We start from the raw sequence: 20,720 nt of genomic DNA, 5'->3' as shown, positions 1-20,720 counted from the left end.
CTTTTGCGCATGTCTCTCTTCTGGAACTTCCTATTTATTTATCGCCTCTAGTAAAAGAAAGTCTTTTTTAGAGGAATCTAGTGAAGGAAAGTATGCATCTTTTTCTTTTGAAACAAAGGAAAGTTTTTTTCCGAGAATCTGAAACAAAGAATTTTTAAGGAAAAGCTTGCTTTATTAATCAAAGGACGGATATATCGTCTGCCAGCAGAATCATAATGAAATCCGGGCATCAATCCAACGAGATGAATTATTAGCACGTACCATCTAACCAGCTCATGAGCTACATAATTTGACTCTTTAATACAAAGATAAAGAATTTAGCTTAAGGATTTTTTAGAACTTGAAACAAAGGAAAGTAAGCATCTGTTTTTTATAGGGTTACAAATTTGGACGCATCTAATGGGTGGCCGGTTGCCCACTAGTGCGATCGAGCGACCGGCCTAAAAACGTAAGGCCATGCCTCCCCCACCCCAACGGTACAGAAAAGGAAGGACAGGCGGCCACCAAACCGAATCAATCGAGCGGCCAATCTCGAACAGAAAAGTCCACTCCCACGTGGCCAGCTGTACCTACCCAGTGTCCCAGCCCCTCCCACGCCCACTCGCCCCCACACTCGCACGCTGCCTTCTTCTCCACGGAAGAAGGGGATCCTAGGCCCTTCCTCCTCCTTCTATACAGCCGCCATGACAACCCCAAAGTAGAAGAAACTGCTTCAAAAAAGAGATCTAAGAGCAGGGTGATCAAAATCATACTAGGCAACAACATCAGGCAAGTAATTCCCCTCTACCCCTCTTTAGTTCCCCCTCTTGTACTGCATATGTAAACCCCCTTCTCCATGGATCTAGCACAAATCCAGAGTGTGGAACTGGTGTGGATCTGGCACATCACCCCATTGTCAACATCACACCCCCTCCCCCCCCTCCCATGAGTGTCATGTCTGCAAACTTAAAACCAACCATGGACACAAGCCTACTATTTTCTGGTTCATGCAACTAAACACAAGTCATTAGGTTTAGTTGCACAAGCACTACATCCTGGTTAATTTCCTGGTTTAACGTGCAACTAAACACAAGTCATTAGGTTTAGTTGAACAGCTTTCTAGTTGCACAATAAACATGGTTTGAGATCAACTTTAACAAAACTGAACATGTTTTGTAACATGCATGCCAGCCAAGTTTCCCCCTAGATGTGTTCAACAAGTCGACTAAGACATATTTTCTGGCCAACTAAAACATGAGTCTAGCCAACTCATGCGTTCTACCAAAACTAAACATGCATTCTACCAAGTTATAGTTATTGTTTGCAAATGAACACATTGACTGTCAAAAGAATATGTGCAACTAAAATGCATATATGTGCAACTGAACATACATCCCAGACAACTGAACCTGTATTCTGGCAACTCAACATGCATGCTAGGCAAACTAAAATATGCATTGTACCCCACATGAACTAGATGTTTTGTGAGTGAACACTTTAAAAAACCTGAAGTATATGTGCAATAAAAATAAATAACAATGACTATTTGATTGGGATATCAAGCATAGGGGATGAGTTGCAGATATCAAGCATCATAGCCAGAATGAAACTTGTATACTAGCTAAACTCAACATGCATTGTAGACAAAACTAAACATGCATTCTACTGACTTGAACTTGTTGTTTGCAAATGAACACAGTAAAAACTGTAGAATCTGTGCAACCAAAAATCCATAAATGTGCAAAGGAAAAACATGTATCCTAGCCAGCTGAAACATGTATCCTGACCAAACTGAACATGCATATTTGCCAGCTGAAAAACATGTATCCTGGCCAACTGAACATGTATCTTGGCCAACTGAAACATGCATCCTCGCCAAAACCAAAAATCTATAGTATGGCAGCAAAACACAAAGAACTTTTGTGAAAACCACACAATGATGCATACCAACTTCTCCAGCAATTTGTGCAACAGAAAAATAAAGTAGGCTAATGAAACCACAAACCATAGTAAAATAGTCACGCATATATTCTTGTCCCACACATATTGGAAAGCTATAGTGTAGAAATATGTTCAATATACTAGAATTAAAAACATAAACTGCGATGAAACATATATCTATAATCTGTCATCCAAATCTTCTTTCTTCTTTCACCTGGATTTTCCATCTCAATTGTAGCATCAAATTATGTGCAGAAAAATCTAAATCAGCTCCTTGCCAACAGAAAACCTGCAGAACATTGTAGCAAACAGAGGAAAAAGTCAGAAAAATACTGAAGTAAAAAAGTCATGTTCTTTATCTATGCCACCTATTTACTATAAACTGTGCAACTAACATAACCATTCTATGCACTCAAAAACATGCATACCTATTATAAAAAAGATTCTGCTATAGACATGTAGCTTTTGCAATTAAGATTGTCATAATGGTATGCAAGTTCTTATGATTGTGTTGTAGCACATAAAAACAAAAAAGTTTTTAGGTTGTTTGAAACACTCTTACATGATTAAACTGATGACATCACTTCCATCTTTTTTTATGTGCAGGGGGTGTGTGGCAGTAGCAAAAAAAGGAAAATGATTGATCTCATTGAGTTGCCTCCCGATCTCAATGAGATTCCTCATGATATGGATCAGCAGCAACCCGGCGTACCACTAGGAGCTAGTGCTGATTATGGGAGAGAAAATGAGCTCTCTGTTTACTACACACAGACAAGTCGTGGGCCTAACCCTATGGGCCATGACAATGTGGCAGGGCAGTCATCAACCTGTGTTGCTCCTGTAGTGGTGTCTTTGCAGTCAGAGAGCCATACTCTTGATGACACGGGCACCGCGGCAAATGTTCCTGGTCCAACCAGGACTAAGCTAGGAGCAGGTGCTGTTGACGGTGATGTGCAAGGAGAAGAAGGAGAGGATGAGGCTGGTTCTCAACCCATGGAACCCTATGTTGGCATGAGGTTTGACAGCCTTCAAATTGCTAAGGATCACTACAATAGCTACGCCCTATGGATGGGTTTCTCTGTCAAGATGAACACCTATAGGCGGACAACTCTCACCAATGTATTGGTAAAACAACAATTTTGTTGCAACAAGTACAAGAAGACCAAAGCTAATGATGGAGGAGTTGAGGCTCCTCCTATCCTGGACCCCATACCAGATCCAAAACCTGTTGATAGTGATGAGGAAATGGAAGATGAACCTCCAATCTTTGCTGAAGAGGAGGCTGGTCCTAGTAAGAAAAAGAAGAATTGGAAATGCGAGACAATAAAGTAGACTCAATGCAAGGCAACAATGTTGGTGAAGTTGCTAGATGGGCGATGGGAGGTGACACACTTTGTTCGTGACCACAATCATCCGCTGGTGAACAAACCTTTGTTGTCCAAATACTTGAGATCACACCAAGGCATCTCTCCTAATAAAAAGGTGTTTTTGTGCATCTTGTATAACTGCAACTTGACTACAGGTGTGTTTCTATATACCTTACATAATTAAGTTTCCCTCTAGGCAGTCCAGTGTGGAACTGTTATGGTACTAGTGTGCAACTAAAATGTCTTAAGTGTGCAACTAGTGTCCAACTTCCCATGCTGTTTCTATATCACTTTAGTGCTTGTTGTGCAACTAGATTACCTTCATTGTGCAACTACACAATGTCCTGTGTGCAAAATGCAAGTGTTTTTAAAGGCACAGCTACTTGTCCATTTCTTGCAACTATCCTCTATGCCACCACATGTCATATCATTGTGTAGCTGGATGTGTGCATTTGTGCGACTAAAAAAAGATATATTGTTTCTTTTTGTATTATGCAGGACGTATGATGCATATAATGGTAGAGCTTTATGGATCTGAGATGATGGTGCCGTTCGGACCAAAGGCGATAACAAATCTATGTACAAGTTTCCGTAGAGATGACACAAAGGAGGGTGACATGATTGAGACAATTGCGCACTTCAATGATATACAGAAAACCGATCCAGACTTCTACTATAAGGTAAAATATGATGAAGAGGACAAAGTTGTCAACATATTTTGGGTGTATGGCTTAGCTTGAAAAGCTTATGCCGAGGCGTACCACGATTACATATCATTTGACACCACCTACATGACCAACATGTACAATATGTTGTTCGCGGCCTTCATCGGAATAAACCGACATGGCCAATCTTTCATGCTGGGTTGCGCGTTTGTGAGGCAGGAGTTGGCATCGAGCTTTGATTGGGTTTTCCGAGCATTCCTAGTGGCTATGGATGGCAAACCTCCTGATAACTTCATACCCAATTAGGATGGTGTGATGAAGCAGTCAATAGACAACATCTTTCCCACCACCGTGCATCGCTGTTGTCGATGGCACATCATGAAAAAGGCTCAGGAAAAAGTTGGTTGGCTTTTGTGCCGAAATCCAGGGCTCTCTGATGATTTCAACTACTGTGTTGACTTCAGCTTCACTCCAGACGATGATGAAGTACGAGGCTATGACACACCCACACACACACACTTTGAGAAGTTGTACGAATACAGGTCAACTTGGGTGCCGTGCTACTTCAAACAAAGGTTCTTCCCCTTCCTGCAGTCTACACAGTGTAGTGAGGGGTTCAACACTGTCCTAAAAAGATATGTGAACCCACACAACTCAATGCTGAACTTCGTCAAGCAATATGAAAAAAAATTAGAACCACATCCTTGCCAAGGAAGGCTACTATGATTACAGGACATGACACCTTGAGAATGAGCTATGGTCCAACTTCCCAATAGAGAGGCAAGCTTACGAAACCTACACTAGGGACCTTTACCGCAAGTTCCGAGAAGAGTTTGAGCTGATTAGACGTTACAATGCGTTCCAAGTTGGTGCTGATATTTTTGAGCTCAGACCAAACCAGTAATTTGTTTTCAAATATGGTTCTTGAAACTACTTGGTGCAGGAAGGGTTGGGGCGGGTTACTATTTGTGTGAGTGCTGCAAAATGAACAAGGACGACATGCTTTGTTGCCACATCCTCAAGGTGTTCACCCATCTTGGAGTTGATGTCATATCGGAAAGGTACATGCTACGGTGGACACCTACTGTTGTTCCTAGTGCGCCAGGGACCGGGTATGAGCAACCGGATGAAATGCCTCCTCAATCAAAGAAGCAGATAAGGGAAAGAAACATCATATACGATTTTCGGAAACTACCCAAGTTTGCGAGTGGCTCTGATGCAGCACAGGCCATTGTGTACAAGCATATGCACGGAGCACGTACTGAGATTGGCCACCTGAACAAGTCCAAGAAAAATAAAAAACCGGTCGCTGCTATGGGGCCATCAGGTGATGGCAACCCTCGAGGACCTCCTCCACCTCGTGGCCCTACACGGCATGCTCCGCCACCGCCTCCCCCACCTGGCCCAACAAGTAGTGTCCCGCGTGCTCCTTCAATGGCCCTATAGGAAGTACTCAAGGGGCTCATCATCCAACTAATTACCTGCCCCAACTCCACATCTAACTAGGTGTGTAACTTCAGTTGCAAACATCATGGTGCCTAGTTGCACAGAACAGCCTACCTAGTTGCGCATGCACACAAACTCATTCGGCCTATGTGCACCACCCCAAAACCCTGTTGAGCGCGCTATGTTAGTTTGAGCATGAAGATAAAGAACTAACTTGGTTTTCCCATTCTATCTATAGGTGATTACCATCCAAGTTCCATGACGGGCCGTACTACTACAAGTTTTCTTTTCAACTTAATTTGCACACAACAACCGGTTAGTTGCACATCATGAGTTGTGTGGTTGTAGAGAACATCAATCTTGGTTGCGCAAAAAATACTAAACTTTTTATATGATTATTCCATAGGTGATCGAACACAATCTGGTGATGGTCCAGCGCCCACGCACACTGGTCCTACTGCCCTGTCGGAGGTTGCATCCCCTGCACAAGCCTCTGATGATTTTGTGCCCAGGGATCCTCCAAGGTATACTACAAAGGGTAGGGCGAAGAGTCGACGGTACAAATCGGCGCTAGAGCTACACCCAAAGAAGAAAAACAAATGGAGCCACTGCCAGTCTACAGAGCACACTATCGTTGTGTGTCCACTCAGGCCGCTATGATTCTCTTGCATCGTTTGTATGGAAAAAGGGGGAAAGGAAAAGAATGATGGTTTTTTATCAATGTTGGGACCAACTGGACACATTCAACATCTATGCTTTCTCTTCTCTAAGTTGTTTTCCTTGAACTAGTTCATGCACTGTGTAAATGGTTGCTATTTGTGCCTTTGTTGGCAAATGGTTTAATATTTTGTTGTTGAACAGTTGTATGCCCAGTGCTCCTAATGTGTCAACAAAAGTGATGACATTGAGTTGCAATGGAATTACTACTAGTGTGCAACTACAAAATCTATCAAAAAATTGTGCAAACCAGCAAGGCATTAAAAAAGGGTAGAGCATAAAAAGAGTACTGACCTAGTCCTTGTCATATCTCAGCAACTTCCTCCATGGGGCGGAGTTGTGCACGCTGGTGACCCAATCATATGGCATCTTCTTCCTAATGTTAAGTACTTCCTTGGGCTCATAGTTGGGCGGTTGGCTACCGTTCCACTCAATGGCGTTAAGCACTGCAAACAGCCCACACTCATTGCTGCGGTGGGGAAAGGAAAATTTGTCATAGAAATTTAAAACCAATAAGATTATGTACTCTGTGGCACTGTGCAACTAATTATGTGCCACTATGCAACTACTGATGTTCCACTGTGCAACTGGCTAGATAATCCATGAGAAAAACATAAAAATGAACAGAGATTGCAAACTAGTTGTGAGTCTTATAAAACTATAGATTGTACATCTATAAAACAAATAATCATTTAAACTAGAGAAAAAGCAGTACATTGATACGTCTCCAACGTATCTATAATTTTTGATTGCTCCATGCTATATTATCTACTGTTTTGGACTATATTGGGCCTTATATTCCACTTTTATATTATTTTTGGGACTAACCTATTAACCGGAGGCCCAGCCCAGAATTGCTGTTTTTTTGCCTATTTCAGTGTTTCAGATAAATGGAATATCAAACGGAGTCCAAACGGAATAAAATCTTAGGGAACGTGATTATCTCACCGAACATGATCCAGGAGACTTGGACCCTGCTCCAAGGAACAAAAGAGGCGATCACGAGGGTGGGGGTGCGCCCCCCTGCCTCGTGGGCCCCTCGTTGCTCCTCTGGCGTACTTCTTCCTCCTATATATACCCACGTACCCCCAAACTATCAGAACAGGAGCCAAACACCTAATTCCACCGCCGCAACTTTCTATATCCATGAGATCCCATCTCGGGGCCTGTTCCGGAGCTCCGCCGGAAGAGGGCCGTCATCACGGAGGGCTTCTACATCATCATAGCCTCTCCAATGAAGTGTGAGTAGTTTACCTCAGACCTTCGGGTCCATAGTCAGTAGCTAGATGGCTTCTTCTCTCTCTTTGAATCTCAATACAAAGTTCTCCCCCTCTCTTGTGGAGATCTATTCGATGTAATCTTCTTTTTGCAGTGTGTTTGTTGAGACCGATGAATTGTGGGTGTATGATCAAGTCTATCTATGAATAATATTTGAATATTCTCTGAATTCTTTTATGTATGATTGGTTATCTTTGCAAGTCTCTTCGAATTATCCGTTTGGTTTAGCCAACTAGATTGGTAGTTCTTGCCATGGGAGAAGTGCTTAGCTTTGGGTTCGATCTTGCGTTGTCCTTACCTAGTGACAGAAGGGGCAGCAAGGCACGTATTGTATCATTGCCATCGAGGATAACAAGATGGGGTTTATTTCATATTGCATGAATTTATCTCTCTACATCATGTCATCTTGCTTAAGGCGTTACTCTGTTTTTAACTTAATACTCTAGATGCATGCTGGATAGCGATCGATGAGTGGAGTAATAGTAGTAGATGCAGAATCGTTTCGATCTACTTGTCACGGATGTGATGCCTATATACATGATCATGCCTAGATATTCTCATAACTATGCTCAATTATGTCAATTGCTCAACATTAATTTGTTCACCCACCATAGAATACTTATGCTCTTGAGAGAAGCCACTAGTGAAACCTATGGCCCCCGGGTCTATTCTCATCATATCAATCTCCATTACTTTAATCTTGCTTTTCTTTTTTACTTTGCCTTTACTTTTTACTTTGCATATTTATACCAAAAATACCGAAAATATTATATCTATCAGATCTCACTCTCGTAATTGACCGTGAAGGGCTTGACAACCCCTAATTGTGTTGGTTGCGAGTAGCTATCGCTTTGTGCAGGTACGAGGGACTTGAGTGTGGGCTCCTACTGGATTGATACCTTGGTTCTCAAAAACCGAGGGAAATACTTACGCTACTCTGCTGCATCATCCCTTCCTCTTCGGGGAAAACCAACGCAAGCTCAAGATGTAGCAAGAAGGATTTCTGGCGCCGTCGCCGGGGAGTCTACGCAAAAAGTCCACATACCAAGTACCCATCACAATCCCTATCTCTCGCATTACATTATTTGCCATTTGCCTCTCGTTTTCCTCTCCCCCCAATTCACCCTTGCCGTTTTATTCTCCCTCTCTCTCCCTATCCTCCCTCTCTGTTTTCCTCTTGTTTGCTCGCGTGCTAGCTTGTTTGCTTGTCTTCATGGCTAGTCCTCTTTCTGCTCCTATGTCTCCCGAGTTTGAAGTCCTTCACTTCAAACAAAAGCAAGGAGAAAACTTAAAGGATGCTTGGTTTAGAATGTTGGAATCTTATCGTAAATGCACCCTAGAAGTAAATTTCGGAATTTTGCTTCGCAATTTTTTTGTTGGGCTTAATATATCTCATAGACAACTTTTGGATTGTGTTGCCAAAGGCAATTTTATTGAAATTGATCCCAGTATCGCTCATGAAATTATGGAAGGTATAGTAGGAACTTTACCTCAACAAAAGGGGCCCCATCATACCCAAGAGGAAACGCAAGTTTTTGAGAAAATTTGCGAAGTAACTAAGATTTTACAAAAATCTCTTGAACCTCTTAAGAGCGTTAGCGGAAATCTTCACCGCATGAATATGTTAATTACTCTTTGCAATAAGCGGTTGGATTATTTAGATCTCAAGATCTCTTAATATGAAGGGAAACTTAAGGAACCTCCCGGATTCGAGCATAACATCACTAAAAGAATTAAGAATCAAGATGGCAATACCTAGATCTATCCTCGCTTTTATGCCTAGCTAGGGGCGTTAAACGATAGCGCTTGATGGGAGGCAACCCAATTTTATTTTTATTCCTTGCCTTTTGCTCCTTTTTAGTAATTAATAAATTATTTAGCCTCTGTTTTGGTTGTGTTTTTTTGTGTTTAATTAGTGTTTGTGCCAAGTAGAACCGTTGGGAAGACTTGGGGAAAGTCTTGTTGAACTTGCTGTAAAAAACAGAAACTTTAGCGCTCACGAGACCTGCTGTTATTTTTATTTAAAGAGTGATATTTAGTTAATTCTTTTTTCAGATGATTAATAGATAAATTACTCACGTCCAGAAATTTATTTTAGAATTTTTGGGGTTCCAGATCTTGCGCTAGCTACAGATTACTATAGACTGTTCTGTTTTTGACAGATTCTGTTTTTCGTGTGTTGTTTGCTTATTTTGATGAATCTATGGCTAGTAAAATAGTTTATAATCCATAGAGAAGTTGGAATACAGTAGGTTTAACACCAATATAAATAAATAATGAGTTCATTACAGTACCTTGAAGTGGTCTTTTGTTTTCTTTCGCTAACGGAGCTCACGAGTTTTCTATTTTGAGTTTTGTGTTGTGAAGTTTTCAAGTTTTGGGTGAATTCTTTTGATGGATCATGGAACAAGGAGTGGCAAGAGCCTAAGCTTGGGGATTCCCATGGCACCCCCAAGATAATCCAAGGACACCAAAAAGTCAAAGCTTGGGGATGCCCCCGGAAGGCATCCCCTCTTTCATCCACTTCCATCGGTAATTTACTTGGAGCTATATTTTTATTCACCAACATGATATGTGTTTTGCTTGGAGCTTCTTGTATTATTTGTGTCTTTGTGTCTTAGTATGCCACAATCATCCTTGCTGTACACACCTTGTGAGAGCGCCATACATGAATTAAAATTTGATAGAATACTCTATGTGCTTCACTTATATCTTTTGAGCGTAGTAGTTTTGCTCTATGTGCTTCACTTATATCTTTTGAGCTAGATAATTTTTCTCTATGTGCTTCACTTATATCTTTTGAGTGTTATAATTTTGTTCTATGTGCTTCACTTAGATATTTTCGAGCACGGTGGTGGATTAGTTTTAAAGAAACTATTGATCTCTCATGCTTCACTTAAATTATTTTGAGAGTCTCTTAGTAGCATGGTAATTTGCTTAATAATAATATGCTTGGTATTCAAGATTTGTGAAACTTTCTTTTGAGTGTGTTGAATACTAATAAAATATTGAAGCATGATAATTGTTTTGAGATATGGAGGTGATAATATTAAAGTCATGCTAGTTGAGTAGTTGTGAATTTAAAGAATACTTGTGTTAAGGTTTGTGATTCCCGTAGCATGCACGTATGGTGAACCGTTATGTAACGAAGTCGGAGCATGATTTATTTATTGATTGTCTTCCTTATGAGTGGCGGTCGGGGACGAGCGATGGTCTTTTCCTACCAATATACCCCCCTAGGAGCATGCGCGTAATACTTTGCTTTGATAACTTCTAGATTTTTGCAATAAGTATATGAGTTCTTTATTACTAATGCTGAGTCCATGGATTATACGCACTCTCACCCTCCCACCTTTGCTAGCCTCTCTAATACCATGCACCTTTCGCCGGTATCATACACCTACCATATACCTTCCTCAAAACAGCCACCATACCTACCTATGATGGCATTTCCATAGCCATTCAGAGATATATTGCCATGCAACTTTCCACCATCTAGTTCATCATGACACATTCATCATTGTCATATTGCTTAGCATGATCATGTAGTTGACATAGTATTTGTGGTAAAGCCACCGTTCATAATTTCTTCATACTTGTCACTCTTGATTCATTGCATATCCTGGTACACCGCCGGAGGCATCCATATAGAGTCATACTTTGTTTTAGAATTGAATTGTAATCGTTGAGTTGTAAATAAATAAAAGTGTGATGATCATCATTCATAGAGCATTGTCCCAATAAAAAAAGGGAGAAAGGCCAAAGAAAAAAGAAGGCCCAAAAAAAAGGGGCAATGCTACTATCCTTTTTCCACACTTGTGCTTCAAAGTAGCACCATGATATAGCGAGTCTCATATATTGTGCTTCAAAGTAGCACCATGTTCTTCATATAGAGAGTCTCATATGTTGTCACCTTCATATACTAGTGGGAATTTTTCATTATAGAACTTGGCTTGTATATTCCAATGATGGGCTTCCTCAAAATTGCCCTAGGTCTTCATGAGCAAGCAAGTTGGATGCACGCCCACTAGTTTCTTTTGTTGAGCTTTCATACATTTATAGCTCTAGTGCATCCGTTGCATGGCAATCCCTACTAACTCACATTGATATCTATTGATGGGCATCTCCATAGCCCGTTGATATGCCTAGTTGATGTGAGACCATCTTCTCCTTTTTGTCTTCTCCACAACCACCATTCTATTCCACCTATAGTGCTATATCCATGGCTCACGCTCATGTATTGCGTGAAGATTGAAAAAGTTTTGAAAAAGTTAGATTATGAAACAATTGCTTGGCTTGTCATCGGGGTTATGCATGATTTGAATACTTTGTGTGGTGAAGATGGATCATAGCCAGACTATATGATTTTGTAGGGATAACTTTCTTTGGCCATGTTATTTTGGGAAGACATAATTGCTTTATTAGTATGCTTGAAGTATTATTATTTTTTATGTCAATATAAACTTTTGTCTTGAATCTTTCTAATCTGAATATTCATACCACAATTAAGAAGATCTGCATTGAAATTATGCCAAGTAGCACTCCGCATCAAAAATTCTCTTATTATCATTTACCTACTCGAGGACGAGCAGGAATTAAGCTTGGGGATGCCTGATACGTCTCCAACGTATCTATAATTTTAGATTGCTCCATGCTATATTATCTACTGTTTTGGACTATATTAGGCTTTATTTCCCACTTTAATATTATTTTTGGGACTAACCTATTAACCGGAGGCCCAGCCCAGAATTGCTGTTTTTTGCCTATTTCAGTGTTTCAGATAAACGGAATATCAAACGGAGTCCAAAGGGAATAAAATCTTCGGGAACGTGATTTTATCGCCGAACGTGATCCAGGAGACTTGGACCCCGCTCCAAGGAACAAAAGAGGCGGTCACGAGGGTGGGGGCGCCCCCCCCCCCCAAGGGCGCGCCCCCCTGCCTCATGGGCCCCTTGTTGCTCCTCCGCCATACTTCTTCCTCCTATATATACCCACGTACCCCCAAACTATCAGAACAGGAGCCAAAAACCTAATTCCACCGCTGCAACTTTCTGTATCCACGAGATCCCATCTCGGGGCCTATTCCGGAGCTCCGCCAGAAGAGGGCCGTCACCACGGAGGGCTTCTACATCATCATAGCCTCTCCGATGAAGTGTGAGTAGTTTACCTCAGACCTTCGGGTCCATAGTTAGTAGCTAGATGGCTTCTTCTCTCTCTTTGAATCTCAATACAAAGTTCTCCCCCTCTCTTGTGGAGATCTATTCGATGTAATCTTCTTTTTGCGGTGTGTTTGTTGAGACCGATGAATTGTGGGTTTATGATCAAGTCTATCTATGAATAATATTTGAATATTCTCTGAATTCTTTTATGCATGATTGGTTATCTTTGCAAGTCTCTTTGAATTATTCGTTTGGTTTGGCCAACTAGATTGGTAGTTCTTGCCATGGGAGAAGTGCTTAGCTTTGGGTTCGATCTTGTGGTGTCCTTACCCAGTGACAGAAGGGGCAGCAAGGCACGTATTGTATCGTTGCCATCGAGGATAACAAGATGGGGTCTATTTCATATTGCATGAATTTATCTCTCTACATCATGTCATCTTGCTGAAGGCGTTACTCTGTTTTTAACTTAATACTCTAGATGCATGCTGGATAGCGGTCGATGAGTGGAGTAATAGTAGTAGATGCAGAATCGTTTCGATCTACTTGTCACGGACGTGATGCCTATATACATGATCATGCCTAGATATTCTCATAACTATGCTCAATTCTGTCAATTGCTCAATAGTAATTTGTTCACCCACCATAGAATACTTATGCTCTTGAGAGAAGCCACTAGTGAAACCTATGTCCCTCGGGTCTATTCTCATCATATTAATATCCATTACTTTAATCTTGCTTTGCTTTTTTACTTTGCCTTTACTTTTTACTTTGCATCTTTATACCAAAAATACCAAAAATATTATATCTATCAGATCTCACTCTCGTAAGTGACCGTGAAGGGCTTGACAACCCCTAATCGCGTTGGTTGCGAGTAGCTATCGCTTTGTGCAGGTACGAGGGACTTGAGCATGGGCTCCTACTGGATTGATACCTTGGTTCTCAAAAACTGAGGGGAATACTTACGCTACTCTGCTGCATCATCCCTTCCTCTTCGGGGAAAACCAACGCAAGCTCAAGACGTAGCATACATCTAGAAAATTTTAAAAAATATAGATTGATGGTAAAAATTGAGAAGAATGTCATGCTTCTTGTCTTACTTGCTGTGTTGGTTCGGTACGTCAATGTCAATAATTTGGAAGTGCTCGATGCTGGACTTTGGGTAATGTTGTCTAGCTTCCTGCTTGAATCAAGAACTTCAAAGCGTCCGTCCCTCAAGTTGACATTGAAGACCCAATAATGCCTGCCTCCTTTGCGGTCGTTTATATCAGCGCACTCAAGCACTGACAGCATGACCTGCACACGTGAACGATTCAGACACAGATACATGTTGTAGGTAAGAAAATAGTAAAAATGGTGAAGTTAAAACAGGTTGCCAGAAAGTATTTGCTAACTAATAGATGTGTCATGTGCAACTGAACATGCTATGAGTGCCAACGAAGAGATGGATCATCTAGGCACAACACTGACCAAGTCTTGCTTGTCGAGACGGTTCTTGTGTTCAAACTTCTTGTTTATCTCAGTCACATTGTGGATCCCTTGCTGTAAATTGATCTACAGAAATTGTAAACATGCCTCCAACTCCTTACTAGATGAAAGGACTCCCTGAATTGGTCAAAAAAAGTGCTACAAAAAAGAAGAGGGGAAAAAGGTTTTGAAAAATCTTACAGAAACCTCAGTGGCATAACGACCTTCTTTGACCCTTATGGTAAGTTATCCATGATGTGTATGATTCCAGTCTCAATAACAATTCTTGACAGCCATTGAACATGCTTCATGGAATCAACTAACTCCTTTATAGAAATGTAGAAAGCACCATACCTGATTATCTCAAGGCTGAATTTTTTTAAAAGAAATAAAAGACAAGTTAGCTTGAAGGGTCACAACAACAACAAAAAATGTGTATTAAAAAAACAAGAGTGTGCAACTAAAAGCACTGTTCTGTGCAACATGCTCTGCTTGCTGTGCAACTAAGTGGGTGGTATTGTGCAACTAAAAAAGATATGTATATAGGCTGTGGGGAGTTAGTTTACCTGGTATCATCATCATTTGCTCCTGGGTGATGCTTGACCCAATACAAGAGGGTAGCGTAAAGCTTGTTGACTGCCTCATTGGAGTTGAACCTAGCGTAAAGCTTGTTGACTGCCTCATTGGAGTTGAACGTCTTCTTTTTTGTTATAATCAATGAATGGGGACCTTTGAGATGCTCCAGGCCTTATTACCCTCCTCTGTCTTCGTGCAATAGGTGGTCCTGAAGAACTACTTGTGCCAACTGCTGGTTCTAGCATATCGGGGTGTGGCAGCTATCTCGTGATCCAACATCTGGCCGGTGAGCTAATCCCTTGCCAGCATTAGTAGCAACACATCCTTCATTCCCAGTTGCTGGCTCCAACTCACCCTCATATATGACAACCACGTTGGCTTCCCCTGTTTGTGCTGCTGGAGCAAGTGCCGTAGCAAGCTTAGCATCACCATCTATTCCTAGGTCAAAAGTTGGTGCATCATAGTACCCGTCACCATGATAGCTATAAGAGTTTGATCTGTGTATGGGTTGAAGGCCCAGGGCATCTCCTTGCGGCACATTCACAGGTGCATCGTTCGCTGATTTGGTTCGCAATAATGTTGTAGTTGGTGGCCTAGGAGGCTTGCACCTGCTTACAATGTTGAACACCTCCTCTTATGTTAATGTGTGCTAAAAATCAGCTCTTGGTTATGAAGGCTTGCTTGGATGCTGTTTGTGAGCTCTTGGAGACGGCAGTTTGGCAGTTGGATCACGTCCTTCCGTGTTTGGCATTGAAGTATCTCTATGAGTTGGCACCTTGGGGCTTGCAGTTGTAGGGGTGGCTTTCTGAGCAATAGTGGTAGTTTTGACTGTGACCCCACTGCTAATTGACACTTCAGTTGGTACACTAGTATCTGCAGTTGGCATCTTTCCAGCCTCAGATGGCAGCAATCTAGCTGAACTTGGAACTCCTGCATCGATGGCTGTGGCACATTGTTCTGTCTCGTGTCTGAACCCCAGACCTTTTGTGCCCTTGGCAAAATTGACAATCTTTTGCTACTTAGCTGGTTTAGGTGGGACTGCTGAAAGAGGAGTCTTCCCCTTGATCTGTTGAACTCCTGTGATGGTTATAGGCTCAACATGCATTGTTGTCACATCTTGAGTGGTGATTGGCTCTTTGCTCACTACAGTTGGCACCACAGCTTCCTTCTCCACATTTATTTCAGCATTTGCGCTCAGCATTTGTTGCTTGGTTTGAGGCAACTCCATATTATTCTTCATTGAAACTGCTTTGCGCTTCTGGACCACATGAGGGTTTGCCACGGATGTTGCCTTTCTCTTGCTGGAGCTTATATCTGGAAGCTGCTTCAAATATTTCATGTATTTTTCCTTTGAATGAACCCAGTCAAGACCCTTTCCTGCTTCCTCCATGTCAACTTGATTCTTTTCAGCCTTACTTAATAAGAACAACTTTTGATCAATGTCAAAATCGATGTTCTGACACATCTCTTGGTGATGAATGTCTGGCACGGGGAAAGTGTTTGGCAAAGTTGGCTTCAGGTTGCACAGCTTGAACAAATCAATGCTCCCCTGAGACTCCACTTTGTCATTTTTCTTTGACTTCGGAAAATCCTCATCTTTCCAGCAATTTTTCTCCATCCACATCTGTAGTGTGCTCTTGCTGCTCATTGAGTTGCCGCTGCTGCTAGGGTTGACAGTGCTGCTAGTCCCCCTAGTTGTGTTGCCGCCTGTACCCCTAGAACCAGGGCCCTTGTCATCATCATCATCGCTGCTGTCACTGTCTCCATTGGATCCCCTTGATCATCATGATCAACATCCTCGCATTCTTCCTCATTATCTCCTTCCCCCTTACTGCCATCAACTGCTACACCTTTGTCTCCACACCCCTCTTTGGCCTCATCTTCTTCTTCCTCCTCCTCTGCCTCATTATCTTCGTCCTTATCCTCCTCCTCTCCTTTGTCATCTTATTCTTTGTCCTCCTCGTCTTCTTTCTCCTCTTCTTCCTCCTCCTCCTCTTCCTCCTCCTCCTCTACATCTTCTTCTTTGTCATCCTCCTCTTTGTCCTCCTCCTCTGATTCATCCTCACCTGTGTCCTCATTATCTTCAACATCTAGCGCCGCTTCCATTTCATCATCTTCTTCTAACTCCTCCTCAACAAACTCTTCTTCTTGAATAGGTGAAACCCGTCTCTTTATTTTTGGAGCATGGCGTGACGTGTCGGTTCCCGCTGATGGTTGTTGTACGTAGGGATCAATATCGGGCTCCTTGTCATCGATCTTGGCCACTACTTCAATGAAGGTGTCAACCTGTTCAGTTACAACCTTGCACAGGTCATTAACCACTTTGGCAATCTTTGCCTTTTTCTGCATCAGCACAAAAAAAGATTCAGTACTGATTCAATCAAAAACATTTTAAAAAGGAAAATGTTGGTAACTGATCCAAACTCCTTTATGCAAAGACTTACCTGTAGATTGTAGGTTATTGGTAACTTGGATGCCACAAATGCTTCAGCTTGCAAAAGATAACCAAACTGTGGTGTCTGCTCCATGCCCCCACTACTGCAGGGGACTGCTAACGCGACACTACGATCAGAGACCCTTTGCCGAAACTGTGTGCGATGCAATAATCGCAAACGGTGGTGTAAAAAACCCGTCAAAAAGGTGCAAAACGTTTGCGATGATGGCTGCATCAAACATCGTTAAGATTTTAGTTGCGTATGCGATGTAGGGCATACGGTTAATCCATTCAAACTGTCTGAGATGAGGGAGAACAACAGAAACGAGTAGCCATAACAATGTGTGTGCGATGGAGGACACACGGTTAATTCATTCGAACTATTTGCGATGAGGTAGAACAACAGAAATGGGCAGCCATATCAATGTGTGTGCGATATACGACATACGGTTAACTCGGACGAACTGTTTTCGATTAGGGAACACAACAGGAATGGTTCAACTTAACAAGGTGTGTGTGATATGCAACATATAGTTCACATGGATGAACTGTTTGCGATGAGCCAAAAGAACACAAACGAGTCGTGTAAACAAGATGTGTGTGATACGTGGCAAACAGCCGACTCGGATGAACTGTTTGCGATGAGAAATTACAGCACAGACAGTCAATACAATTACTTTGTGTGTGATTCTGTGTGTACAAAAAACTTTGGAAAATGCAAACTAGTTGCTTGCGGTGGCTAGGAGCATCGCACATGATGCGTCTGCGAGTACTCGTGTGCGATGATTATTGTGTTACACATACGTTTTCTTATGTGAACATGTGTGTGAATTTGCAATATGGACAGTTAATATGAAAATGCCTTCTGGACATCGGGCACACGCTTAAACTCAATGAACTGTGTACGATACTAATACTTACCATAAAAATTTATGAACTTGGGTAACAACATTTGAGTAACATATATATAGTGCTTACACTATTCGACAAAAGGAGGATCTTCGTAACACAGTTTTGACAACCATATGGTCCATATCTGCATACTTAACATAGTAACAACTATCGCATTTTAAGAGGCTAAGGGCCAACAACCATATGGTCCATATCTACATACTTAACATATATAGTAACAGCTAGCACATTTTAAGAGGCTGAGGGCCAACAACCACAACTATCCACTGGAAGCAGCTTGATCACGGCGACTCAGCATCTCGTCAATGAAAAGGAACAGCCATCCTGTGCCTTGGTAGAGCAGGAGTAGAAGACTGTCTCCAATTTTCCAATATAGATGCATTGCCACGAGAAGCGAGAACTTGTTAATTTGAATGGTTCCATTTTTGCGGGAAATGCAATACCTTGCAATCACTTTGGCGTTATTAGCAGGCACAAGTGTAATTCGACCACGCCGGGAAATCGATCCCAGAATGGCTACAGGGGGCAATTTCTGTTGACATGTAGAATAAAAAACAATTGTAACATATCATTGAAGATATATATAGTTTATGAGCATCAACATTAAAATAAGACTTTTTACCAACGCTTTGTGCACACAATTGGTCTTGTTCAGTGTGTGCACCATAGGTCTAATTAATCCCATCCAAAATCTAGCGTTCATACGCTGTGCTATCTCTGTCAGATTATCAACAAAGTTTATGACATGCTTCAAGTCCTTCTAGTGAAATTTGGTATGCTTAGTAACATACAGATCGTTCACTATGCATCCAACATATCATGCTTAAAAGGTGGAAAGGTATTATTTATTCAGAACATGGCAGAAGAATATATAGTGCGCATAAATTGGTAAGCAGAATTTGTTACTGCCTAGGAACAGAGTCAGAATATGATATCACAATTGGTTGCTTAAATAGTGATCAATTGGTTGCGTAAATACTAATATGACAACATGGAGAACGTTGAAAGGACACTAACCTCGATCAGACTTTGATCGGCTGATGACATTGGGGAAGTAAACATCCATATTAATTAGACCAAGCTCTGGTGCACGCACTAGAATTTTATTGCCAGCTTTCACTTCATAACAATTAGACATTTTTCTCCAAAGCTCCGCATTAAAATAGGAGTGACCATCTTTATCAAGTTTTACGCTAACCATCATTGTAAATCGATGTTCCGTTGTCAATATGACATCCTGGGAGTCATCAGCAATGTAAAGCCCAAGATTTCCTTCTACTCCTGTTCTTGCAAAGCAAGGGATGTACTGCTTGAAATGAAAATTAAGATCGTAAATTAGATATATTGAAATAACCGAGCAAGATGAAAATATGGGAGTAACTGATAGAACATATCCATATATAGATGCAAGCAAAGTACAAAAATATAGAATTAAAAATAGATAATGTAACAAAGATTTAATGCAAATATATAGATAATGTAGCAACAAACGGTATATGTTCACAAATTTAGGCCACGCCGACCATGGTAGGTTCAGATTGAACATACCGAGCGCTCCCTGATGTCATCTGGAATGGTGAGATAGAACTTCGTTTGCGACTGGCCACGACCACAGTTACCCGATTTGTGCTCGCACTGTGCACACATGAATGAACACCCATGAATCAGCTAGAACAAAAATGGTTCCACGGTGATTTCCGCCGGCTGATTAACAGCGACGGATGGACTGCGATAAGAGATGAGTGAATATTTCGCTAATTAAGTTGATTACCTTCTCCATGAGAAAAATCCCCGGCCCAATCCCGCAGAAAACCCCAGTCGACCAGAGTCTAGAATGTCGGTGCAGATAGGCGGCGAAAAGCGGTGGAGGTGAAATCCGGTGCCGTTTGGAGCGCGACCTACGCCCACCGCCAACAATCGTCGAGCTTAGGGTGCAGAGTTGCGGAGGAGTCCGCGGCGAGTGAGTGGGGACGAAGTGGGCGAGTGTTTTCTTTTCCTTTTGCATGTGTGAGTGAACACACATGGTTCGCAGAGGCAACATAGATGAATCGTGTGCGATAGTAAATCACCGAGATTGAATGGGAATCCAAATTTCCTTTGTCCTTCATCCATGAGTTTTTTTGTATGATCAACATAAACCTTGCTAATCACAGTGTTGAAATTTGACACTTTTCCGGGTTCATTTACAATATTTAGGGATTATGTGCATTTTGTAGGCATTAATGCACGTAATTCGAATTCAAACAATTGGTCCATGAAAGGGTGCACAAGAACGGTCTGGAAAAACCATACTCATGGTATTTTGTAATTTCTCAAGCCTTTTACAAGGAATGGGCAGAGATTTCAATGGAATGCGTGGCAATAGTCAACCACAAACACGTCATTTACTGGGTTATCAACTATACAACAATGAATTATGTGCTTGAAAAACATGACGGCTGGCATGGTGCCATGGTATGGTCTCACCGTGCCCTGGTTAAAAGCTGAGAAGGTTTGATTTATGTCATCATGCACGCCCTTCATAAATCGAACCATCACCGAGGAAATTCAATGCTTTCGAGAGGGAAATCACCAAGATACCGCCTCAAATGCTTTCGAGAGGGAAACCACCTTTCCATGCTAGTTTGTCATTCAGTTTCTTCCAACAATCAACATACCGCCTCAAATGAAAGTGTTCAAATTTGACATTTTTCCGAACTCATTTACCATATGTAGGGGATTGTGTGCATTTTCTAGGAATTAATTATGCACATAATTCAAATTCTAACAACTGGTGCATGAA

At 41.6% G+C, this 20,720-nt stretch overlaps 1 protein-coding gene across 1 annotated transcript; it reads left to right on the top strand.

Moving 5' to 3' along the window:
• The first annotated feature begins 2,530 nt into the window (after nt 1-2,530).
• Nucleotides 2,531-3,437, top strand: LOC147979081 (uncharacterized). The gene has a single exon (XM_087516704.1). It carries the CDS (start codon nt 2,557-2,559, stop codon nt 3,250-3,252), a length of 696 nt encoding a protein of 231 aa, XP_087372830.1. The 5' UTR covers nt 2,531-2,556; the 3' UTR covers nt 3,253-3,437.
• Nucleotides 3,438-20,720: the final 17,283 nt, after the last annotated feature.

The sequence above is a fragment of the Triticum urartu genome, chromosome 3A (assembly GCF_056163025.1).
Source record: "Triticum urartu cultivar PI428250 chromosome 3A, HENAU_Tu73, whole genome shotgun sequence".
Classification (NCBI taxonomy): Eukaryota; Viridiplantae; Streptophyta; class Magnoliopsida; order Poales; family Poaceae; genus Triticum; species Triticum urartu.
The sequence above is the reverse complement of the archived record's forward strand: the minus strand, read 5'-3'. Positions and strand labels throughout refer to the sequence as shown.

Coding starts and splice junctions, on each gene's coding strand:
- LOC147979081 (XM_087516704.1), top strand. CDS start 2,557: ATGATTGATCTCATTGAGTTGCCTCCCGATCTCAATGAGATTCCTCAT.